The sequence below is a fragment of the Amblyraja radiata genome, chromosome 3 (assembly GCF_010909765.2).
Source record: "Amblyraja radiata isolate CabotCenter1 chromosome 3, sAmbRad1.1.pri, whole genome shotgun sequence".
NCBI classification, from domain to species: domain Eukaryota; kingdom Metazoa; phylum Chordata; class Chondrichthyes; order Rajiformes; family Rajidae; genus Amblyraja; species Amblyraja radiata.
Genome location: NC_045958.1, coordinates 107,805,416 through 107,824,482, shown reverse-complemented (window position 1 = coordinate 107,824,482; position 19,067 = coordinate 107,805,416). Strand labels below are relative to the sequence as shown.

General features: G+C 44.7%; 1 protein-coding gene across 3 annotated transcripts in view; it reads left to right on the top strand.

Annotated features, from left to right (window-relative positions):
• casp3 (caspase 3) overlaps window positions 1–8,831 on the top strand; it is a 28,448-nt gene extending 19,617 nt beyond the window's left edge. For all 3 annotated transcript variants that reach the window (XM_033018547.1, XM_033018545.1, XM_033018546.1), the window contains exons 5-7: window positions 131–306; window positions 3,162–3,297; window positions 6,885–8,831. In XM_033018547.1, the coding sequence (XP_032874438.1) occupies window positions 131–306; window positions 3,162–3,297; window positions 6,885–7,111 (539 nt within the window). In that variant the 3' untranslated portion in view covers window positions 7,112–8,831. The remainder of the gene's footprint in view (window positions 1–130; window positions 307–3,161; window positions 3,298–6,884) is intronic.
• The last annotated feature ends 10,236 nt before the right edge of the window (window positions 8,832–19,067 follow it).

Below are 19,067 nucleotides of genomic sequence, written 5' to 3'. Positions count from 1 at the left end.
TTCTGCGTGTATTTGTGTGCCCATAATGGAGCAAATTTGGGAAGAAATAAAGAAATCTAGATTTTAAAGTTCTATCAACTGTTAATGCATTTATAACTAACTCATTGCATTCCATTTTGTTTGCTGATAGTTGCCAAGAACGACCATAGCCAGGTGGCGGCATTTATCTGTATCTTTCTTAGTCATGGAGAGGAAGGGTTGCTGTATGGAATAGATGGCTGCTTGGAAATTAAGGAATTCACGAGTATTTTTAGAGGAGATCGATGTCGATCTCTGATTGGCAAGCCCAAGTTGTTTTTCATACAGGTATGGAAGGATCAGTACATGTTTGTAAACTGGTTTGAAGCTAATTTTAATATTCACCAAGTGTTTGTGTATCTTTTGGTACCTTTCCTCTGCAGGTGGTATTTGCACTAAAATGGTCCAGTGAAAATACACGTAACTTTTTATTGAAGAAACTCAGCGGATGAGGCGGCATCTATGGAGCGAAGGAATAGGTGACGTTTTGGGTTGAAACCCTTCTACAGACTGAAGAAGGGTCTCTACCCGAAATGTCACCTATTCCTTCACTCTATAGATGCTGCCTCACCCGCTGAGTTTCTCCAGCATTTTGACTACCTTCGATTTTTTTCAGCATCTGCAGTTCTTTCTTAAACTTAATGGTTCAGCTGATCATGTGCAATTCTTTCTTGGTCTTCAATACTGATAATTAAAGATATGATTCATTGATTGATTGATCAATTAATAGATACCACATGGAAACACGGCCTTCAGCCGATGAAAGTCCAAACTGACCATCAATTACTCTTTCATACCAGTTCAATATTATCCCCCTTTCTTATCCACTCACTACACACTAGGGGCAATTTACAGAGGCCAAATAACCTACCACATCTTTGGTATGTGGGAGGAAACCGGAGCACCTGGGGGAAACCCAGAATGCAGGGTGACTTGGACAGGTTGGGCAGATGCATGGCAGATGAAGTTTAATGTAGATAAATGTGAGGTTATCCACTTTGGTAGCAAAAACAGGAAGGCAGATTTACTATCTAAATGGCATCAAGTTGGGAAAAGGGGAAGTACAATGGGATCTGGTGGTAATCAGTCTATGAAAGTAAGCATGCAGGTACAGCAGGCAGTGAAGAAAGCGAATGGCATGTTGGCCTTTATAACAAGAGGAATCGAATATAGGAGCAAAGAGGTCCTTCTGCAGTTGTACAGAGCCCTAGTGAGACCACACCTGGAGTATTGTGTGCAGTTTTGGTCCCCTAATTTGAGGAAGGACATTCTTGCTATTGAGGGAGTGCAGCGTAGGTTTACAAGGTTAATTCCCGGGATGGCAGGACTGTCATATGCTTAGAGAATGGAACAGCTGGGCTTGTACAATCTGGAGTTTAGAAGGATGAGAGGGCATCTCATTGAAACATATAAGATTGTTCAGGGCTTGGACACACTAGAGGCAGGAAACATGTTCCCGATGTTGGGGGAATCCAGAACCAGGTGCCACAGTTAAAGAATGAGGAGCAAGCCATTTAGAACGGAGACGAGGAAACACTTTTTCTCACAGAGAGTGGTGAGTCTGTGGAATTCTCTGCCTCCGAGGGCGGTGGAGGCAGGTTCTCTGGATGCTTTCAAGAGAGAGCTAGATAGGGCTCTTAAAAATAGCAGAGTCGGGGGATATGGGGAGAAGGCAGGAACGGGGTACTGATTGGGGATGATCAGCCATGATCACATTGAAGGGGCGCATGGCCTGCTCCTGCACCTATTGTCTGTTGAGAACATGCAAACTCCACACAGACACCCGAGGCCAGGTCTCGGGCGCTGTGAGGCAGCAGTGCTGTGCTGCCACATAATGTGTATGCATAACTTAAGTCATAAGGCACAAAAACCGGCCGTGCGACCCATCATGTCTTTGCCATGTCAATTCTGGTTGAGATGGTCAAGTGGCTTGATTATATTTATGTATGGTATGATTTGACTGGATGGCGCACAAGCAAAGCTTTTCACTGTATCTCGATGCACGTGACAATCATGTACTGAGTTAGTTGCAAGTGGTTCTTCCCATTGTTGGGAGAGTCTACAGTGGACATATTCATTACTTTAATTTACATTAGAGATACAGCATGGAAACAGGCCCTTCAGCCCACTGAGTCCGTGCTGACCGGAGATTCCCCTCCCCCCACCCACACACTAGCACTATCCATCACACCTGGGACAATTTGTAATTTTTCAATGTTACCAAAGCCAATTAACCTACAAACTTGTACATCAATGGAGTCTGTAAGGAAAGCAGAGCACCTGGAGAAAACCCACAAGGTCACGGGAAGAACGTTCAAACTCCGTGCAGACAGCACCCGTAGTTAGGATTGAATCCGGTTCTCTGGCGCTGTAAGGCAGCAACTCTACCGTGGTGCCACTGTGCAACCACTAGCACCCCTACTCTTAGGAAAAGTAATCAGTCATTTAGGCCTGAGAGGAGAAATGTGGTCATTAAGTTGTGAATATTTGGAAATCTCGACCACAGGGGGTTGTGGAAGCTCTGGCACTGGATGCAAGATTCGATCGATAGGTGTTGGGCAGGAGATTTTAGAACAGAAGTGGGCTTGAGATAGGCAACTAAGCATGAGGCTAGTTAAACTAAGCTTGGGGCTGCATGGTCAGCCTCTGCTCCTATTATACATGTATCGCTGTATTTCTGAATGCATGGTGGTTTTCCATTTTCATTACTGAGGTTAAAATACAATACTAAACTTTATTTGGATGCAAATTCTCACCTATTTCTCTGAAGTTAAAAAGTCAATTTGTAGTTTTTGTTTTTAACCCATGAGTTAAAAATTTCCATCAAAACACTGTTTGAACGAAGCCTAATTTCTCCAACCGCAGCATAAAGTTACAGCAGGAAACCAAATATCATTTAAAGATACTTCAGACGGAGCATAAAATGCCAATATTCAAACAAACTAACTTGGTTAGAAAACATCTTTGAAAGAGAATACGAACAAAGATGAATGATGATGCAGTGTGTTGCAGCTTACTGTTACCAAAGTTCCAGAATCAAATTTTGTTTAAGCAACTTGTATGTTCCTTCTCTAATTTGCAAGTCCTTGGTAATTTCCAGATGTTTTACTTTTGTCTTTGATTTCCTGTTCTCTGCCGTTTAGGCCTGTCGAGGAAATGAATTCGACATGGGTGTTGAGGCAGACGCAGTTGAAACAGATAGCATCGATGAAATGAGTGCATCCCTGCAGAAAATACCTATTGAGGCTGACTTCCTGTATGCTTATTCCACAGCACCTGGTGAGTAATACCGTAGAACACTCCGATATCGCGTCTGTGAAGTTCCTACTATTCTAGTTGCAGCTGCAAAATGATCAGGTTTAGTTTAGAGATGCAGCGCGGAAACAGGCACCGTCCAACGATCCCAAAACACCAACACTAACCTGCGCACACACCAGGGACAATTTACAATTATACCAAACCAATTAACCCACAAACCCGAATGTCTTTGGAGTGTGGGAGGAAGCCGGAGATCCCAGAGAAAATCAAGAAATGGCAGAGGAATTTAATAACTTTTTTGCATCCGTCTTCACGGTGGGAGACACCAGCAGTGTGCCTGCAATCCTAGAGAAGTTAGTGGAGTGGCGATTACTAAGGAGAAGGTGCCAGGAAAACTGAAGTCTGAGGGTGGATAAGTCACCTGGACCGGATGGACTGCACCTCAGGGCTCTGAAGGAGGTGGCCTCTGAGATTGTGGAGACATTGGTTGTGATATTTCAAGAATCACTAGGAGTGATTCCTGAAGATTGTAAAATTGTGAATATCACCCCGCTGTACAAGAAGGCAGCAAAGCAGAAGAACGGAAACTATAGGCCGGTTAGCCTAACTTCTGTGGTTGGTAAGGTTTTAGTCAATTAGTAAGGATGAGGTTACGAACCAGAAGTTCACGATAAAATAGGCCGAAGTTAGCGTGGTTTTGTGAAGGGAAGATCAAGCCTGACTGCCACAGCGATATAGACTACACTTCTTCCCAGCCCACTACCTGTAAAAACTCTTTCCCCTGCTGCCAATTCCTCTGTCTACGCCACATCTGCGCCCAAGATTAGGTGTTCCATACCAGGATTCTTCATTATTTAGGGAACAGGTGTTCACCACTTCCATTATAGATGAGGCTCTCACTAGGGTCTTCTCGATATCCCGCAGCTCCGCTCTTGCTCCCCCTCCCCCCAGTCGTAACAGGGACAGAGTCCCCCTAGTCCTCACCTTCCACCCCACCAGCCGTCGCATACAGCACATTATCCTCTGACATATTTGCCACCTTCAACGGGATCCCACCACTAGCTACATCTTCCCAATCTCCACTGCTTTCTGCAGAGACTGTTCCCCCCTCAGCTCCCTGATCAACTTGTCCCTTCCCACCCAAACCACCCCCTTCCCAGGTACTTTCCCCAGCAACCACAGAAGATGCAACACTTGTACCTAAACTCGCCCCTCCCCCTCCCTCGACCACGTCGAAGGACCCTGACAGTCTTTTCCGGTGAGGCAGAGGTTCACTTGCACCACCTCCAATCTCATCCCACTGTAACCAGGTGTTCCAGGTGTAGATTCCTATATATTGGCAGGACCAAGCGAAGGCTTGGTGATCGTTTCGCTGAACATCTCCACTCAGTCTGCCTAAACCTACCTGATCTCCTGGTTGCTGAACACTTTTAACACCCCCCCCCCCCCATTCCCACACTGACCTTTCTGTCCTGGGCCTCTTCCATTGGTCAGAGTGAGGCCCAGAGCAAATTGGATTAACAGCACCTCATAATCTCGCTTGGGCAGTTTACACTTCAGTGGTATGAACATTGACTTCATTCATCTCAATTAACGCTTGCTTTCCCACTCTCTCCATCCCTCCCCCTTCCCAATTCTCCGACCAGAAGTCTTGAACTACATTTTATCTCTGTTTGCTTTGTTGTTACCTTTTCCCAACTAACTATGGCCTATTCTACATTTTCCTTGATCTCTGTCCCCTTTGTCCTGTTTCACACTATACACTTCCTTATCTGTGCACCTCCCTCTCTCCTGACGTCTGAGGAAGGGTCTCAACCCGAAACGTCACCCATTTCTTCTCTCCCAGAGATGCTGCCTGTCCCGCTGAGTTACTCTGGCATTTTGTGCCTATCGAAGGCAAATTCAATGCAAGCATTTATATCAAGAGGACTGGAATACAATAACAGAGATGTAATGCTGAGGCTCTATAAGGCACTGGTCAGGCCGCTTTTGGAGTACTGTGAGCAAATTTGGGTCCCATATCTGAGGAAGGATGTGCTGGCTCTGGAGAGGGTCCAGAGGAGGTTGACAAGAATAATTGCAGGAATAAGTGGGTTAGCGTATGATGAGCGTTTGTCGGCACTGGGCCTGTACTCGCTGGAGTTCAGAAGGTTGAAGGGTGACCTCATTGAAACTTACAGAATAATGAAAGGCATAGATGGAATGGATGTGGAAAGGGTGTTTCCACTGGTGGGAGAGTCTAGGACCAGTCATAGCCTCAGAATTAAAGGGCGCTCTCTTTTAGAAATGAGGTGAGGAAGAACTTCTTTAGTCAGAGGGTAGTTATACTGTGGAATTAACATGGGATGTGGAGGCCAAGTCAGTGGATATTTTTAAGTCAGAGATAGACAAATTCTTGATTAGAACAGGTGTCAAGAGTTATGGGGCGAAGGTAGGAAAATGGGAATAGGAGGCTGAGATCAGCCATGATTAAACGGCGGAGTAGACTCGATGGGCCGAATGGCCTAAATGTACTTCTATAACTTGTGAAAACCAAAAGCGGTCACGGGGAGAACGTACAAACCCTACACACAGCGCCTCTAAGGTAGCATCTCTACCACTGCGCCATAAGACCTGACTGTATCTAACATGAATTTCTCTGGCGGCACTGGGCCTGTACTCGCTGAAGTTTAGAAGAATGAAGGGGGGCCTCATTGAAACGTACAGAATAATGAAAGGCTGGATAGAGTGGATGTGGAGAGCATGTTTCCACTAGTGAGAGAGTCTAGGACGAGGTCATAGCCTCAAAATTAAAGGACATTATTTTAGGAAGGAGATGAGGAGAAATTTCTTTAGTCAGAGGGTGGTGAATCTGTGGAATTCTTTGCCACAGAAGGCAGTGGAGGCCAAGTCAGTGGATATATTTAAGGCAGAGATAGATAGTTTCTTGATTAGTACGGGTGTCAGAGGTTACGGGGAGAAGGCAGGAGACTGGGGTTAGGGAGGCAACTTACAGGCGTACAGGCAACTTACACTCTCATCACTTGGAATTAGAAATTCAAGGCTACAGCTCAGACTTGTTTTGGAATTGCATTGTTAGATGGATAGGTCCTTACATTGTCATAAATAATCCTGGGTACAAATGTTTACACATTTATTGGACTATTATATAAATTAGGCTAAGTTTCCCCTCTAGTGTACCCTCTCGATTTAATGCATGTATAAAATACTTTTTGGATTTTTCTTAACCCTACTAGCCAGGGATATATCATGGGCTCTTTTAGCCATGATTGAAAGGTGGAGTAGACTTGATGGGCTGAATGGCCTAATACTGCTCCTGTGAGTCCTCCTGCCTCCCTGTTTTAAGTTTTCTTCTGCGTTCCTTTATATTTATATCATGTTATATGGACACATTTATCTGTTTTCTGTGTGCTTAAGCAAAGCAAGAACTTCATTGTCCTATACAGGGACACATGACAATAAACTCACTTGAACTTGAACTTGAACTTGATTTCTTGAGTGCACTGTGCAATTTCAGCTTTCTAAACCTTTCAATGCCACTGTTTTGAAAAGCTTTTCATGAAAATTCCAAAGATAACACATTTATTTGCTTTTTTTCTCTTTATCAGGCTATTACTCTTGGCGAAATACAAGCAACGGTTCCTGGTTTATTCAATCATTATGCCACGTACTGAATAGGTATGGCAAGAAACTTGAACTGATGCAACTGCTTACCAGAGTCAATCACAAAGTGGCACTTGAATTTGAATCGAATACTGATGCAGAGCTCTTCCGTGCAAAGAAACAAATCCCATGCATTATTTCTATGCTCACCAAGGAATTTTATTTCACTTAGACTGCTGCGAAAATGTAAGAAAATTACACAAATTCTATGCAGAATTATTTCAAAAGTAATTTGTCTTACTCTTTACAATGATTCACCTGCCAGTTGTGAGCCATTCGTATTGTTTTGTGCTGGCTATTTCGATCGAGTGATTACAGCTTCTCTGATCTATCCTGTTAAGAAGTTGAATACTATCTCTTTTCCTGTAATTTTGAAAGTTATCTCTTTGAGCTTTATTGTTAAGGGCAATCAATGTGCTAAGTTTTAAAGGCACTTTAATTTTAAAAAGACTTAAATTACAAATAGGTAGAAAAGTTGCTTTTGAGTAAAAAATAATAATGGTTTGATGAACATAGTGTCGTTTGGTGTAAAAAAAAAGGGGCACAAAATGCTGGAGTAACACAGCGGGTTAGGCAGCATCACTGGAGAACATGGAAAACGTCACTTATCCATGTTCTACACAGATAAACCAGCATATGTACTTCCTTGTGTAAGTTGACATGTTTGAACAGTTTATTGCTTTTTGCACCAGTTTTTCATAACTGACATAGGTGCAGTTGCGCAGCTAGCCCTGGTTTACTTTCACCTCAAAATTGGCAGTTCAAGTTGTGGTTCAATAGACTTTCATAGAGAAATCAGGATGATATTTCAATGCATGGCAGGAGGAATACTAAACGGTTAAATTGTCTCTTTCAAATAAAACTTTTCCTTAAAAAAAGTCCTTTCATGACCTTGCTCTCATCTTCTGGATCTCATGTCTCTGTTCAAAATCAACCATGGAATTCGCCAAATCTTTCGGCCACCATTTATTCGTGGACCACACTTTTTCATCATCGATACGACTAAAATCAATGAATTGATCGTTTATCGTGCAGCCATTTTTTGTAGGGTTGGCTGCCATGATTAACACTATCACAGCTGCTGATATTTCAAAAGGGTTTTATTGGCTTTGAAGTATTGATATTCTTGGGTAACGAAAGTTGCTAAATAGAAGTTTGAACATTTGAGAGAAAGTGATCGTTCCACAATTGCATAGCCAACTTCTCCAGAAAATCTTTTGCTATCAATTTCAAAGTTCAGGGCTTACGAACAAACTGTTCTATGTTCTTTGACATACCCGAGTCCTAAAATATGCAACCTTTGCTCTGTGCAATTCCTACAAAATGAAGTCAAATTATAAACCAAAGTTCGACATACAAGTCTTTATCTTGCACACAGTGTAATTGGTTAGTCCTGGGACATGATTAGCAAGATTGAAATCTTGAGTAGTAACACATACTGAAAGCATTGTAGCTCCAACAGCACTTCTTTAATTTGTCATCTAGAATTCACCAACTTATTTCGTACTGAATGATGAACGGACACAGCCACTCTCGTCGATTCTTGAACCTCGGATGTGGTCACTTGTTAATCTATGATGGATGACCTGTGCCTTGTTCTCCTTTGTCTCCTGGGGAGAGGATGGGAAGTGTAGCCTTTGGATCTGATTTAGTGCCTTCCCTTCATGATAGTTGAATCCATGGATATAAACCACTTCCGCCATTGGTACAGCAATTTAGACATCAATGCATTATTGTCAAAAATTGTTTGAGTGCAAATTGTACTTTTGTCTTAATTATTTCAAATTGTCATTGATTACTGAAAGTTTACAATGACTTAATAATATAGCACTGTATGATGAAACAAAGTGTTGGTATCTTTTTATTGAATAAAAATTCATATTGATGGTGAACAATGCTTTTTATTTCTACTTCAGGCTCTGGCAGTAAGTGTTGACCGTCCTTTAAGTGACCGTGTGGGTAAAGGTATTGCCCAGTGCAAAACTATAATTAAAGTATCATAAAACTTTACAGCACAGGAAGGGACCTTTTGGATTGCAGTGACCAAGCCAAACAAAATAAGTATCTCAAATAAGGAGGTCCCATATTTTTTAACGGCGATCTCTAATTCTAGATTCTGAATGAAAGCAAAAAGGTCCCCTCTATATCCTCATCGACCTGAGATGAAATTTAAATCCTAATGGGCCTGTCCCACTTATGCGACTTTTTCGGTGACTGTCGGCACCCGTCGTTAGAGGTCGCCGAAAATGTTCAACCTGTTGAAAATCCAGCAGCGACCAGAACAAGGTACGACTCTTTGGGCGACTACACACGACCATACAGGCTTCACCCCGCGACGTGTTGCCGGGGTGTCACCTGTATGGTCATGAGTAGTCTCCTCAGTCGCCCAAAGAGTTGTCGCGTCTTTCGGGTCACCGCTGAATTTTCAACATGTTGAAAAATTTTGGCGACCTGCAACGACCTATGACGGGAGCCGGTAGTCGCCGAAAAAGTCACGTAAGTGGGACAGGACCTTAAGTCAAAGATGACAGAATATATAGGCAAAATGAAAGCTGCGCACCTCTAAGCATTTATCGAGTCACTGGACGAAGTGGGACCCGTTGGGTCCCATGTTCACGCGGGAGGGCTGGTCCCCAATGCAATATTCCACCTCTCCACCAATTCCAATATTGTTGGGGATTGGGGGGGCTTTCTCGAGCGCTGGTATGGGTGTTGTGGGCTGAAGGGACTGGCCTCCAGAGGACTAGTGTGGACATTGTGGGCCAAATGGATTCTTGGCGTGGCAGCTCAGTCCCTCAAGCCTGATGTGCTGGCAGCTCACTCACTTCTGGTGGACTGGCAGTTGACTCGCGGCTATTCCTTGAAATTACATTTCAAGCCGGGTGCAAGGCCACCAAATTCAAGTGCAGTTTCATACCACCTCAAGCAGGGTGCAAGGCCACCGAATTCAAGTGCAGTTTCCTACCACTTCAAGCAGGGTGCAAGACCACCAAATTCAAATGCAGTTTCATACCACTTCAAGCAGGGTGCAAGGCCACCAAATTCAAGTGCAGTTTCTGACCACTTCAAGCAGGGTGCAAGACCACCAAATTCAAATGCAGTTTCATGCCATTTCATGCAGCGTGCAAGGCCACCAAATTCAAATGCAGTTTCATACCATTTCATGCAGCGTGCAAGGCCACCACATTCAATTGCAGTTTCATACCATTTCATGCAGGGTGCAAGGCCACCACAATCAAATGCAGTTTTATACCATTTCAAGCAGGGTGAAACCTACAACCTACAACGCAAAGCCCCAGCCAACCGTTTGCAGTGATTTAACTTCAACCCAAAGCCCCAGCCAACCATTTGCTGTGCTTTAACTTCAAACCAAAGCCCACCCAACCATTTGCAGTGCTTTAACTTCAACCCAAAGCCCCAGCCAACCATTTGCTGTGCTTTAACTTCAAACCAAAGCCCACCCAACCATTTGCAGTGCTTTAACTTCAACCCAAAGCCCCACCCAACCATTTGCAGCGCTTTTACTTCAACCCAAACCACATTCAGGGCACTCAAGGCCAGTAAAACCAAACTCAGAGTTTAGTAGACATGTGTTATTCACAGCTCAGACTGAGAGACGTGACCCTCTCACTTCCCCCATCTTGCAGAGACTGAGGCACTACACTTCCGGGTTTTATAGTCCCTGCCACGAGCAGGGGCAGCAGAGAGAATGTCAACATTTTTTAAACATTAATAACTTTTTTATGTTTCATCGATGGGGAAAATCCTCTTGTCCTGCGCAGCGGAAGGGGACTTATGAGTAAGTTGGCCAAAAATCACAGCCATAAGTGGCAAAGTCTTTTCTAAAATCATGTAACAGAAAAACAGGAAGTGGTCAAGATCTTACTTTTAGTAATATAGATAGATACAGCACGGAAACAGGCCCTTTGGCTCAACTCGTCCGTGCCGACCAATTTGACCCATATAAGCTGGTCTCATTTGCTAGATTTGGCCCATATCCCTCAAAACGTTTCCTATCCACTTACCTGCCCATGTATCTTAAATGCTGTGATATTATCTGCTTCAACGACCTCCTCTGGCAGCTTGTTCCATTTGATTCCACCCTCTGAGTTGAAAGGTTGACTCTCAGGTTTGTATTAAAAGACATTTGATCGGGTACTTGGATGGGAACGGTTTTGGAGAGATATGGGCCAGGTGTGGACAAACGGGAGGAGCTTGGATGTGGCATCTTGGGTATGGATGAGTTGGGCTAAAGAGACTATTTCTGTGCTCAACAACTCAATGGAGAAACAATGGGGTCAGTCAAAGATAGTTTACTCTTGCCAGCAAAGTGAGTTAACTGCTATTTGTCTGAATGAGTCTGAAGAAGGCTTCCAACCTAAAACCTATTCCTTTTCTCCAGAGATGCTCCCTGACCCCCTGAGTTACCCCAGCATTTTGGATCTTATCTTCAGGATAAACTAGCATCTGCAGTTCTTTCCTGCTATTGAGTGTAAGGAAGACTATCCTGCGTTGTATTCTTACCACAAGATGGCAGTGTGTGATGCTTGGGAAGAAATGCTGGTGATAATAAAGGGACGTAGCGAAAAATAACTGCTGGAGGAACGCAGCAGGCCAAGCAGCCTCTGTGTTGTCAAATAAATAGTTGGCGTCTGGGGATGATCAGCCATGATCACATTGAATGGCGGTGCTCGCTTGTCTATTGACTCGGGGGACTGAGTTATAGGGAGAGGTTGGGCAGGCAAGGACTTTATTCCCCAGAGCGCAGGAGGATGAGGAGTGATCTCTTAGAGGTGTATAAAATCACGAAGGGCTTAGATAGGATGAATAGACAATAGGTGCAGGAGTAGGCCATTTGGCCCTTCGAGCCAGCACTGCCATTCAATGTGATCATGGCTGATCATCCCCAATCACTACCCCATTCCTGCCTTCTCCCCATATCCCTGCTGTCTTTAAGAACCCTATCTAGCTCTCTCTTGAAAGTATCCAGAGAACCTGCCTCCACAGCCCTCTGAGGCAGTGAATTCCACAGACTCACCACACTCTGTGAGAAAAAGTGTTTCCTCGTCTCCGTTCTAAATGGCTTACTCCTTATTCTTAAACTGTGGCCCCTGGTTCTGGACTCCCCCCAACATCGGGAACATGTTTCCTGCCTCTATTGTGTCCAAGCCCTTAACAATCTTCTTTTTCCTAGACTGTGCATTCAAGAACCAGAGAGCAGAGGTTGAAAGTGAGAGGGGAGAGATTTAATGGGAACAAGAGGAGCATCTTTTCCATTCAGAGTGAATACATGGAAGGAACTGCCGGAGGCAGTGGTAAAGGCAGGTAAAATAACAATATTTAAGAGCCATTTGGCCAGGTACATAAATAGGAAATGTTTTTGGCAGCACAGTGATACAGCGGTAGAGTTAATGCCTTACAGCATCAGAGACCCAGCTTTTGAACCTGATTACATGTGCCGTCTGTACAGAGTTTGTACGTTCTCCCTGTGACTCTGCAGGTTTTCTCCAGGTGCTCCGGTTTCCTCCCACCCTCCAAAGCGTACAGGTTTGTGGGTTGATTGGCTTCTGTAAATTGTCAATAGACAATAGGTGCAGGAGTAGGCCATTCGGCCCTTCAAGCCAGCACCGCCATTCAATGTGATCATGGCTGATCATCCACAATCAGTACCCCGTTCCTACCTTCTCCCCATATCCCCTGACCCCGCTATCTTCAAGAGCCCTATCTAGCTCTCTCTTGAAAGCATCCAGAGAACCGGCCTCCACTGCCCTCTGAGGCAGAGAATTCCACAGACTCACAACTCTATATGTGTGAAAAAGTGTTTCCTCATCTCTGTTCTAAATGGCTTACCCCTTATTCTTAAACTGTGGCCCCTGGTTCTGGACTCCCCCAACATCAGGGACATGTTTCCTGCCTCTAGCGTGTCCAAGCCCTTAATAATCTTATTTCAATAAGATACCCTCTCATCCTTCTAAATTCCAGAGTATACAAGCCCAGCCGCTCCATTCTCTCAGCATATGACAGTCCCGCCATCCTGGGAATTAACCTTGTGAACCTACGCTGCACTCCCTCAATAGCAAGAATGTCCTTCCTCAAATTTGGAGACCAAAACTGCACACAATACTGCAGGTGTGTTGTAAATTGTCCATAGTGTGTAGGATAGTGCTAGTGTACGGGGTGATCACTGGTCGGCGCGGACTCGATGGGCCGAATGGCCTGATTCCACGCTGTATTTCTAAAGTCTAAATGCAAATGGAACCATCGTAAATGGGCATCTTGCTCAAAATGGACAGGTTGTGTCAAAGGTAGACACAAAATGTTGGAGTACTCAGCGGGACAGACAGTAACTCAGCGGAACAGGCAGCATCTCTGGAGAGAAGGAATGTGTGACGTTTTGGGTCGAGACCTTTCTTCAGACTTGTGTCAAAGGGTCTGTTCAATCCTGTACGACCCTATGTGACACTGCATCGGAGGGAAGGGGAAAAAAACAATGTTTCAGGGTAGGGAACCTTATGATGAAGAGTCTCTGACATGTAATCTTATTTTAGATTTCTAGACACCACTGTATTTTTGATTTGCAATATCAAAATAAGTATTTTTGTTTTTATGAATTGTTCGTTGGTTTCAAGAACTCCATGATTGCTCAGACTTTGGCAAAGTTTAGTTTAGTTTAAAGACATAGTGCGGAAACAGGCCCTTCTGCCAAACGAGTCCACGCCGACCAGCGATCCCTGTACACGAATACTACCCTAGGCACATTAGACACAATTTATAATTTTACCGAAGCCAATTAACCTACAAACCCGTAAGTCTTTGGAATGTGGGAGGAAGCCAGAGCACCCGGAGAAAACCCTCGCGGTCACAGGGGAAACGTACATACAGACAGCACCCGTAGTTGGGATCGATCCCAGGTCTCTGGCGTTGGACCCTAAAGTTGCTGTGGTTATTTGTCAAATGTTTGAGCAGTATGTCAATCGAAGATTACAAATAACAACTCTGGTGAACTTTATCAATTTTGCCACAAGGTGGTGCCTGAATTTTAAATCCACCTCAAATAATACGGTCGCAAAGGAAAGTTCACAAATTATTTATTTTTATGGAAGAACTTCAATAATGCTATTTTATTCAGCAATGCAATATGTAACCTGTACCAATATGGACACAGCCTCAAAGGATTTGCTTAGTATGTGGCCTACTGGATTGCCCAGTTGATAACCGGCATGGTGCTGCAGCGGTCGAGTTACTGCCTTACAGCACTAGAAACCTGGGTTTCATCCTGACTACGGGTGCTGTCTGCACTGAGTTTGTACATTCTCCACATGACCCTGTGGGGACTCCGGCTTCCTCCTACTTTCCAAAGACGTGCAAGTTTGTAGGTCAATTGTCTTCTGTAAATTGTCCCTAGTGTGTAGGATAGAACTAGTGTATGGGTGATCACGGTTCGACGTGGACTCTGTGGGCTGAAGGGCTTCTTTCCATTAAAAACTAAACTTTAGAGTGAAGATGAGGGGAGATTACTTTAGCCAGATGGTGGTGAATCTGTAGAATTCGTTGTCACAGACGGCCGTGGAGGCCAAGTCATTTGGGTACTTTTAAATCGGAGATTGATTAGTACGGGTGTCGGATTACGGGGAGAAGGCAGGAGAATTGTGTTGAGGCAGAAAAATAGATCAGCCTTAATTGAATGGCGGAGTAGACTCAAAGGGCCAAATGGCCTAATTCTGCTCCCGTGACTTATGGTCTAATATGTGTGGCACATTAAATCACACAACATAACATTTGTGCAACAAAAATAGACCAACAATGAAAGAAGTATGCAAATTTAATTTGAGCCAAAGTCAGAATTAGAAATTGGAAGGATGTGCCGTGAACCAACGTTCATAAGTATTTTTGTTTTAATGAATTGTTCGTTGGTTTCAAGAACTCCATGATTGCTCAGACTTTGGCAAAGTTTAGTTTAGTTTAAAGACATAGCGCGGAAACAGGCCCTTCTGCCGAACGAGTCCACGCCGACCAGCGATCCCCGTACACGAATACTACCCTGCACACCCGGCACGTGCCGTGAGTAATTAATCAGGGTAGGCAGTCAGTCGGCTTTTTTTTTTTAAATCTTAAACCGCGCATGAGCAGATTGTTCTCCTCTCCGTAAAAATTAAAATAAGTAACAATTCAATTTGCCCAAGGCTTCCAAATCTCCTTCATTTTGAATTACCGAATGGGTGGGAGGTGGAGGGTGCTGGCAGGTGGAGAGATGGTGGGGAAAAACGGGAGCACACTGGGACAAGTTGAATCAGTTGTCATCTTATTGAATGACAATACTTGTTCAAGGGACCAATTGGGGGTAAAGTTCCTTTCACAGCGTGTGGAGAGGCTGGCCAGGGGTTAAAGTTGCGGGGAGGGCAGGAGTATTGAGAAGGAGGGGGTCGGGGATCATGCCAGTAACCCACTCACTCACCGCTGCCTGACAGCACTAGAAACCTGGGTTTGATCCTGACTACGGGTGCTGTCTGCACTGAGTTTGTACATTCTCCCCATGACCCCGTGGGGGCTCCGGCTTCCTCCTACTTTCCAAAGACGTGCAAGTTTGTAGGTTAATTGTCTTCTGTAAATTGTGTAGGATGGAACTAGTGTATGGGTAATCACGGTTCGACGTGGACTCTGTGGGCTGAAAGGCTTGTTTCCATTAAAAACTAAACTTTTGAGTGACAATAGACAATAGATAATAGGTGCAGGAGTAGGCCATTCGGCCCTTCGAGCCAGCACCGCCATTCAATGTGATCATGGTTGATCATCCCCAATCAGTACCCCATTCCTGCCTTCTCCTCATATCCCCTGACTCCGTTATCTTTAAGAGCCTTATGTAGCTCTCTCTTGAAAGTATCCAGGGAACTGGCCTCCACTTTGGGGGCTCGGTTTCCGGGATCAAATACTCCGGCCAGCTGACGGGAGTAGACGGACGAAGGGAGTAGAACGGACGCAGAGAATTCCACAGACACACAACTCTCTGTGTGAAAAAGTGTGTACACTCCAGAGTGTACAAGCCCAGCCGCTCCATTCTCTCAGCATATGGTAGTCCCGCCATCCCGGGAATTAACCTTGTAAACCTACGCTGCACTCCCTCAATAGCAAGACTGTCCTTCCTCAAATTAGGGGACCAAACCTGCACACAATACTCCAGGTGTGGCCTCACTAGGGCCCTGTATAACTGCAGAGTGAAGATGAGGAATGATTTCTTTAGCCTGATGGTGATGTATCTGTAGAATTCGTTGTCACAGACGGCTGTGGAGGCCAAGTCATTTGGGTATTTTTAAATCGGAGATTGATTAGTACGGGTGTCAGGGGTTACGGGGAGAAGGCAGGAGAATGGGGTTGAGGCAGAAAAATAGATCAGCCATAATTCTGCTGAAGAAGGAACTGCAGATGCTGGAAAATCGAAGGTAGACAAAAGTGCTGGAGAAACTCAGCGGGTGCGGCAGCATCTATGGAGCGAAGGAAATGGCAACGTTTCGGGCCGAAACCCTTCTTCTGACCTAATCCGCCTCCTGTGTCTTATGGTCCAATATGTGTTACACAATAAATCACACAAGGTAACATTTGTGCAACAAAAATAAACCAACAGTGAAAGAAGTATGCAAATTTATTTTGAACCAAAATCAGAATTAGAAATTGGAAGGATGTGCAGTAAACCATCGTTATGCTCGAAGTTTCGCAAAAGTTATTTGTTGCCTAAGATTATGCAAAATATGAGTAAGGACTGATTTCTAGGATCTTTTACAGTCAGCAGAGAAAAGGAGACAAACGATTTTCCACCCATCTCATTTTTGCCCGATTGGATGGCATGATGCTCTCAATCCCTGTATCCCTCGGACTATCTTTGATCTGACTTTACTGGCTTTTATCTAGCACTAAACATTATTCACGTTATTCCCTTTATCATGTATCTGTACGCTGTGGACGGCTCGATTGTAATCATGTATTGTCTTTCCGCTGACTGGTTAGCACGCGACAAAAACTTTTCACTGTACCTCGGTACACGTGACAATAAACTAAACATTGATAACTCATTTACACATTATGTAAGCTTCTTCCTACATTTTACTTTATCCCATAATTGGCCACTTTATTGCCCATTTTCTCTTTCGCTTCCACCCCGCCATTGTTTCTATCTACACTTCACACTGCCTCGAGAAAGCAGCCAACGTAATCAAGGACCATTTTCATCTCGGTCATTCCCTCTTATCCCCTCTCTCATCAAGCAGAAGATACCAAAGCTTGAAAGAATGAACCACCAGTCTCAGAGATGGCTCCAACCCTGCTGTTCTCACACTATCAAACTGTCCTTCCATTAGTTAGGGTGTAGTCCCGATCTTCCAACCTATCTCACTGTGCACCTTTGACCTTTTTTTAATCTGCACTTTCTCTGCAACTGCAACACAATATTCTGCACTTGTTTAGTTTAGTTTAGTTTAGAGATACAGCACGAAAAGAGGCCCTTCCGACCACCGAGTCCACCCCAACCAGCGATCCCCGCACATTAACACTATCCTACACACACTGGGGACAATTTACACTTATACCAAACCAATTAACTTACAAACCTGTTTGTCTTTGGATTGTGGGTGGACTGATATGATTACAGAACGAGCCCAGAACCAGGGGCCACAGTCTTAGAATAAAGGCGAGGCCATTTAAGACTGAGGCGAGAAAAACTTTTTCACCCAGAGACTTGTGAATTTGTGGAATTCCCTCCCTTAGAGGGCAGTGGAGGCCAAATCACTGGATGGATTTAAGAGAGAGTTAGATAGAGCTCCAGGAGCTAGTGGAATCAAGGGATATGGGGAGAAGGCAGGCACGGGTTATTGATTGGGGATGATCAACCATGATCCCAATGAATGGCTGTTCTGGCTTGAAGGGCCGAATGCACCTATTTTCTATGTCTATGTCTATGTCTATTTTCCCTTGACAATAGGAGGCTGAAAGGTGACCTTATAAAAGTAATGCAGCACGGTGGCGCAGTGGTAGAGTTGCTGCCTTACAGCACCAGAGACGCGAGTTCAATCCTGACAATGGGTGCTGTCTGTACGGAGTTTGTACGTCCCTCCCCGTGACCTGCGTGGGTTTTCTCCGTGATCTCAGGTTTCCTTCCACACTCCAAAGACGTACAGGTTTGTAGGTTAATAGGCTTGGTATAAATGTAAAATGTCCCTAGTATGTGTCGGATAGTGTTAGAGTGCGGGGATCGCTGGTCGACACGGACTCGGTGGGCCGAAGGGCCTGATTCCGCGCTGTATCTCAAAACAAAACTAAACTAAACTAAAGTATACAACATCACGACACCGGAAGCTAAGGTAAATGGACACGGTCTTCTCCCCCAGTTTTGAGGAGTCCAAAATTGGAAGGCACAAATTTAAAGTGAGATGTGAACAATTTAACAAAGAACTGTGGATTACGGGCAGGCAGAGGAGATGAGATTACCTTGGCATCATATTCAGATCGGACAGTGGGCGGCCGTTGGGCCTGTCCCTGATATTGTACCATCATACGTTCTATGTTCTATGACACATAGAGGGGTGAGAGGGAGAGAAAGAGAAGAGGGAGACAGAGAGGAGAGAGACAGAGAGAGAGGAAGAGAGGAGGGAGGCAGAGAAAGAGGAGAAAGAGAAGGAGGGAGGGAGAGAGAGAGCAAGAGAGAAGAGGGAGAGGCGGAGAGAGAGAAAGAGGGAGAGACGGAGAGAGAGAGAAGAGGGAGAGACAGAGAGAGAGAAAGAGGGGAGCGGGGAGAGAGAAAGGGAGAGAGAGAGAAGAGGGAGAGACAGAGAGAGAGAGAAAGAGGGGAGAGAGAGTGAAGAGAGAGAGAGAGAGAAGAGAGAGGGAGAGACAGAGAGCAGAGGGAGAGAGGAGGGAGAGAGAAAAAGGGAGAGGAGGGAGAGAGAAAGAGGGAGAGAGACAGAGAAGAGGGAGGGAGAGAGAGGGAGAAAGGAGGAAGAGGGGGAGAGAAAGACACAGAGGGGAGAGAGAGCAGAGAGAGAGAGAGAGAGAGGCTTGAGAGAAAGAGAGAAGGAGAGGCAAGTAGTGAGGGCTTGGGAGAACAAATAAGAGACAGAACATGCTGGTTGGAATCAACCAAA